The following is a 7,298-nucleotide window of genomic DNA, read 5'->3' as shown; positions in this document are numbered from 1 at the left end:
TTAATGTCCTTTCATTGTTACTTCATATTTTTTTTTTTTTTTAAGCATAAAATGTTTAGGTTTTTCCATGCACTATCAGATTAAAGATCATTTTTGGGACTTTATTCATCTTTAGCAGATTTGGTCTTAAAAAATTACTGTCATATAATATGTCATAGACAGCCTAATTTGGCAGTGGTCTTTAATTGGAAGGATCTCAGAAAACCTGTATTGATAATAATAATAATACTGTACATGACCATCAGAGAAAAATACCAAGTCATCCACAGTGTGTTATCTAAAGCTAGCATGTAGGCTATCAGATTTTTGTCAATGTCAGACTTGATTTTGAAAAAACAGTCCACAGCATACAATTGTGTGCTGAGCATTTGGCTGAGTTCCTGTGACTTAGCCAGAGAACACACTGCACCCAACGGTCAATGAGAATCTATGAAGAATGTATTAATAACATGACCAGGTGTGCAATTAATGTAACGTGACCAAGCGTACAATGAATCGTTTCTATTTTGCTCAGTATATTATTGAAAGCCAAACATTTAATACACACAACATAAACTATGCCGAGCTTGTTGGCGGGAACTTTCGGAATTGTTTATAAGTATAGTTTAAAGAATACTCATTTTTAATCTTTATTTACAGTATTTCAACTCATTTTAAAAGGGTAGGCCCCTAACTCTTTAAGTTGAAACTGCAGGCCAGCTGATATCCAGAGGCCCTCTTTAAAAATGACAATTAACTTAATCTATCACCAAAATATATTGAGGCCTACCAAAACTATAATAATATTAAAAATCTAAATTTGAAAAAATTCGAATATGCCTACAGTATAAAATATCATGTGGCTAATATTTATCCTAAAAATGAAGGACAGTTGGGTAATAATTTAAAGCTTCCTCAATATTTAGATGACTCCAATATTTTTTTTAATTGTTGAATTTGGTTTAAAAAAAAGAAAAAGGAAATTAATTTCAGGACATTGAGAAAAACAAATGATTAAAACCCCAAAAATATGAGATGATGTTAAAGTGGCCTTTGTGGAGTAAACATTTCAAAGAATTTATATATAGTAAGACAACAGTATTGTGTAATATAGTATTACCCCATTTGTTTGTTATTGTTTTTTTACCAATGTGATTTAACTATTAATTACACTATGTTTGACTTGTCATCAGTTGCAGGCTACACTAATCCTCTATTGCATCCTGCATTCAGTAAACATTTAAAAGTGGTACTCCTTAAAAAGGTAGGAATTATGACCTTGTAGATTTTACATCAGTTCCTGTTGAAATGCTTGTCATCGAACATATAAATAACAACACCACTGTCTGTACTGGCATTTTAATATCCAATGTGCATGTTGACAGAAAGCTGGTATTTCTGTGGAAGCTGTCTACACTATTTATTTTTACATACTGTATTATTGTACTATACTGTAAGTACTCATGCAGTAAATGCTTGCTTCTACATTGTAGGACACGCTCATAAAATTATGCTCTTTTATATTAATGTTTCAGATGGAATTATTGCCCACACAATATATGTCTAACCATGGAATTTTTGTAAAGTTATATATAATTTGTGTGCTGTCATATAAAAGTTAATCATTGTAGGCTTATTGTATACTTGTACTCTATCTAAAACATGGGTAAAAATGGCCCCAAATGACAAGTAGGTATACACCTCCTGTACTGTATTATAGAGGGTATTACATAGTCACACCTACTGCACATAAGGTATGGTACAGATATATTTTTTGGTTTTTCTAGTTTTTTAAAATAAAAATCTCATTGGATATTTTACCTCAGCCTCAATTTGTTCTTAATTTTTAAGCAATTTCAGCCTCAGTGTTCTTATAAAATGTGTTCTTATTTAAAAAAAAAAAAAAGTGTAGTCTATTTTGTGAAGCATTTTGATAAAGGTGCTACTGTATATAAATCATTATTTTGTACTGTTATTTTTTTTCTTTTGTCAGTGTGAAGACAAGACACAACAAAGAAGATGAAAGAAAAGACAGAAGGAAAGGATATGATAAACGATTGTTTTGAAAAGTTCATGACAGCCAGCACATTCAAAGGAATTCAAGTTGCCTTCAAAGAACTTTGCCAAGCCGTTGACTTGAAACCAACCGAATACAAAACTTTTTATGTCAATCTCAAAACTCGGGTTAATACCTGGAAAGCCAAATCACTATGGGCCAAACTGGACAAGCGGGCGAATCGGAAAGAATACAAAAAACCTAAGCCATGCTATGATACTAATGTAAGTTAATGCCAATTTGACCATGTGATATAAATCATTTCTAACAAGCATTCATTCATTTTTGCCTATTGAAAATGGAAGCATTTACAGTTCTCCATTCTTGCATGTTGTTGTGTTGTTTGTGAATTGTGTGTCTTGTGTGTTTTTAGTGCTATCATTGTATTGATGACTCTATCGCTGATATGAAAGTTCCAGATAAATTAGTAACAAAGATATCGAGAATGCATATATTAGGTAAAATTTAAAAAAAAAACAAGAACCCTCACACAACTGAAGGAATCTTATGTTTGACATAAGTACAGCCATGAAGACCCTGTGACTACTTTACACACAGCTTGTAAAATATATGGAACCTAATTGTTGTTTTCAAGGAAATCATCTTATAGCTGAACATTTCAGACATCTTTTTTTGAAAAGTAAGTCTCAATTTCTACCCAATACTCGTAAATTAAATTGATTTTAAGCCTTTCCTATTTTTCAAATTAACTGTTCTCTCAGTTGATAGCCACACTATTTTAAAAACTAGGCTGTACTGAGGTAGTGAAAAGACACAGAATTTGACTACTATATCATTACAGTATGTATTGAATTTTGAGTAGTCAGACACACTCCGGAGGGGATGGGGGTGAGGAGTTGATGAACCTCCTTTTTGTGAGGATCCCTCAGATAAAACTAAACCTCTATTCGTTGCATCAGCTGCATTTAAAATGATGATAAAATATTTAAAAATGCTAGTTACTGTATACAGTATGTTATGCCTTCAGAGAGATTCTTCCCCATCCCCGATTATTATTTGAATGTTTTTTTTACCTAGATACTACAGTACTGTACTTTATTCATTGACAATCTGTATGTTTCCCTGCCTGAAAACTCTGATAAACCATCTGCCTAATACAATGCATCGCTTTATAGTGGCGTATCTAGGAGCGTTGAAGTGGGAGTGCTGATGTGGAGGGGCACAAGGATGAAGTTGGTGGGGGGGGGGGCTCGATGATCAGTTCAGGGGCACTAACTTGCAGAATGAGGTGATTTTAGGTGCTTTTTAATAAATTGACAGTGATTTTTTGGAGGGAATCGGGGAATTCAAGTAATTTTTGGAGGGGTGTGCGACTCTGTGCACCCCTAGATACGCCACTGTCAGTCCAGGTAGTATCCCATATTTTTCAGACTCTACTTCTTCCCCTCCTACCTCCACTATTACATCCACCCAGCTAACCTTCCCAATCTTAAAAATGGTGACATAACTACTATATCATGTAGTACAGTCTGCCAGCCTATGGTGGGGCGTACATTGTTATCGTGCAGTCCTGTCGGTGCTATGTCCCACCTAACGTTTATTATGCCGCCTTCTTTCCTGACAGCCTACTTATTTAAGCACCCACAGTGCCATATAACAAATTATAATTATAGAATATGTGCTTTGCTGTGTCGTTTCAATGAAAAAAAATACATATAAAAAAATAAAATTTTAAAGTTTGGTGCTGCCACTCATACGCAGGAAGAAGGATGAAAAATTCATACTGTTTATTTACAGGCTATTTATCAATTTTTACTTTTTGCTTCAAGGCACGTAGAACACTAAATTTATAGATTTTAAGAATATTAGAAGATACAGTGATGTGTGACAGATATTGTGACCACAGAAGGTCATTTAAATTCAGCCTACTCGGATCATTCAAAAAGATTTTCACTATCAATGTCACATTCTCTTTTGTAACAAAACCACCATATAAAACCATCACCCCACACAACTACATAAAAAACAGCATATTGTGTAGTATGCATTATACAACTTTATTAGTTATTTTCATGTATTATTTTATTACAAACTACAGAAATGATAAAATTACTGTACAGCAGTAGTACTGTATTGTTTCTAAAAACAAGGCGTTAATATGATGATGTTATGCTTTTCAATTTTGCCACCAAAAAAAAAAAGAGAATATGAAAATATAATGGCACTATTTCCATTAACTAATAAGCAACCCATGAAATTTTGAAAAAAATAGGTTAGAAAAACCTGAACGTAAAATCATGTCATTGTTGTCAATGTCATAAATAAAGTTCCTATTTTATGTACAAAACACATGCGTGTCAAGAATTAATCGTTAGGCGCGTGCTGGAGTTTATTCACTCAGTCTTAGACGGTTTGCTGTACACTATCAGCTATCTCTACTACAATACAAAAACGCAGATAGTGCGCTTTGAATACACCGACATTTAACACGGCGATCATACTTCATGTCTGCAGCTGTGAGAAAACTCCGCCCAATGCGTAAGTTGCTGGCATATTGATAGGCGCATGATTTATTCAGTGGAAAATGCTCGTAAACAAACTTGAAAATGAATGCTATTCACTTTCAAGTTTGTTTATGAACATTGTCCACTGAATAAATCTTGTGTGTCCTAACTCTTACGTAATAGAAAAGACAAAATAATCATAATTAACCCACCTACCAAATTTATTTTAACCAATGATATTCGAATAAATTTCAAAAAGAGAGATTACTGTGTAGCGTATAGGCCTACAGTCACGTTTAAGTTCGATTTATAATTTTAATTAAAAATGGATTTTATTTATCAAATCTCACTAACGTTAATCTACCATTTCATTATTTCCTCCATAAAATAAGACATTGACACCAACATTTTCTTGTTATCTTTATTATTCATTACATAAATGTTAATGTAGGCGTAGAATAATCGATCGTATTGTATACAAAAAAAATAAAGTCCAAGTGCTGTGTCTATAGCCAATCAGCGCTTTTCTTTTAATAATGAACCCCTGGTTTCCGGGTTTGTACAGGTATTTACTTGAAGCCACAAGCACATGGATGAGTGAAAAACGTTGTTGCATTACTCACCCTGTTGCATCTAGAAGATAAGTCATTGCCTGAGAAAGAGAGAATAAAGTTTGTATACACATTAACAAGTATGTATAGTATTGTACATTTATGATCGTTATCTTGAATTTCTTTCAAGCGCCAGTTGGAGTTTTGGCTCCCATCCAACAAAATTCCAGTCCAGGCCTAGCCCAAGTCTAGCATATCGGTAGTGTATACATAGGAATTTCACACAACCCTGATTTTACGTACGAATGATTTTTACGAAAAAATTTTTTCCTCGTCATTTAAGGCAGAAGTCAACAGTGGGCGCGCTATACTGGGCGCTAAACTCATGAATATTCAATCAGTTTCATTCCGAGGTATCGGCGATATTCGACAGCACACACGCAGCTCGTGGCGCTGAAGTCCCAATTCAAACATTAGTATTATTTCATTGTTACTTCTCTATTTTACACAAAATATGTACTGTAGTACATATTTTGTGTAAAATACACATGAAGTAGGTAAAGTGAATTAAAAATACAATTGAGTTATATTTTCAATGGAACATCACAGCGATTAATTAGATCGATTATGAGAATTTTAATTATAAGAGTGTCATTTCCAGCAGAGATCCTCTCGTCTCTTCTCCATTCATTATTTTACCTTTTTTGATGGTGAATTATTCGGGGGATACAGTGTTCGAATAAAGGATGAATTATGACGATAATAAAGGTGATAACAACAACAACAACAACAACATTAAATAGTAATATTTATTTTAACAATACTAATAGTAATAATACTAGTATGGTAATAATAACGATATTTAAATATCAATTTTAATAACTAATTAGTGATAATAACGATATTGAAAGTGATAATAGCAATAATACAACAATAATAAATTAAAGATAATGTTTATTTTTATAATAATAGTAATACTAATTATTAATAATAATAATAATAATAATACTTATAATACTAGGCCTACTTAGTAATAATAGGGTAATAATATCGATAATAAAGGTGACAACAACAACAACAATAATAATAATAATAATAATATGAGAAAAATACCAATAAACATGTCCCCAATAACAATAACTTTTTAAATTACTATTATTAAAATAAACTAAGACTAATAAATAATAATAATAATAATAATAATAATAATAAAAAATCAAAACTTATTTATTATTTATATGGTACTGTAATAATAATAATAATATCAGCAAAAATTTGAACAATATATAATGTTAATGCTAAGACTAATAATTAATATTAAAACTAACGGTAATAAAAACAACAATAATAATAACAACAATAACAGGAATAACAATAACAATAAGTATAGCAATACTTCAAGAACTAGTATTTTATACTTGATGAATTACTCCTTCTAGTAAATGACTTGTGGCCGAGTTGACTTGTGGCCGAGTTGACTTGTGGCCGAGTTGGATCGAATTCGGCCGAATACCCTTAGGTCTACCTCAAGAATACGGAAACTGCCGTTAGAATTGTTGTGGACATCACAGCCTGTAATACCCATGGCTCGAATGCCGTAGAGAAAATAGTTTTTCTTGCTGGAGCAAAATAGAATTTTTTCTAGCCCTATGCTGATACATACGTAGATATTCTCTATGGCGAAAATAGATCTCAAGAACGGAATAAGTTATTAGGCAAGGACTGCAAGTTTCTAGTTGAATATTCATGAGTATAGCGCGCCCTCTATTGACTTCTGCTTTAAATGACGAGGAAAAAAAATTTTGCATCCCGTACATAAATGAGGGGTTCTACTGTATGTTAAATTTAGTTTCTGCTATAGCCTGTTTCAGTCAAAGTTTTGACTTTCCAAGCAGTTTTTGAAGCAAAGAAATCTAGGCCTATGTCGGCAAAATAGTGCCGTCCTGTGGCAATTCAGGCTCTGCAATGTGGTCGGCAATTGCCGATTGCCGACGTGAAATTCATGGGCTAAATAAGAATTGAAATGTTGAAAAAATAGAGGGAGGATGCCAGCGAGAACAAGAAAATAATTTTTAATAATGATAATATAAACCCTGTATAGCCTCACTGAGTTTTACAATCAACACAAGATGCAGTAGATAATTTTGTCTAATTCATTACTTCAAACTAAATTTTTTTTTTGACTTAGCCTTTACAGGCCTCGAATTTTACCGCGGCCATTGCCGACGGTGCCCTCCCAGTTGGCCT

General features: G+C 32.9%; 1 protein-coding gene across 1 annotated transcript in view; it reads left to right on the top strand.

Moving 5' to 3' along the window:
* The first annotated feature begins 1,351 nt into the window (after positions 1-1,351).
* The window catches only part of LOC117107085 (F-actin-monooxygenase MICAL2-like), a 23,384-nt gene continuing 17,437 nt past the window's right edge, over positions 1,352-7,298 (top strand). The window contains exons 1-2 of the mRNA XM_033248620.1: positions 1,352-1,432; positions 1,973-2,259. Of these exons, the coding sequence (XP_033104511.1) occupies positions 1,999-2,259 (261 nt within the window). The 5' untranslated portion in view covers positions 1,352-1,432; positions 1,973-1,998. The remainder of the gene's footprint in view (positions 1,433-1,972; positions 2,260-7,298) is intronic.

Source organism: Anneissia japonica, unplaced genomic scaffold, assembly GCF_011630105.1.
Source record: "Anneissia japonica isolate Jap-2015-1 unplaced genomic scaffold, ASM1163010v1 scaffold12709_len137458_cov225, whole genome shotgun sequence".
Taxonomy (NCBI): domain Eukaryota; kingdom Metazoa; phylum Echinodermata; class Crinoidea; order Comatulida; family Comatulidae; genus Anneissia; species Anneissia japonica.
Note: the sequence above shows the minus strand (reverse complement) of the source record. Positions and strands in the feature narration are given on the sequence as shown.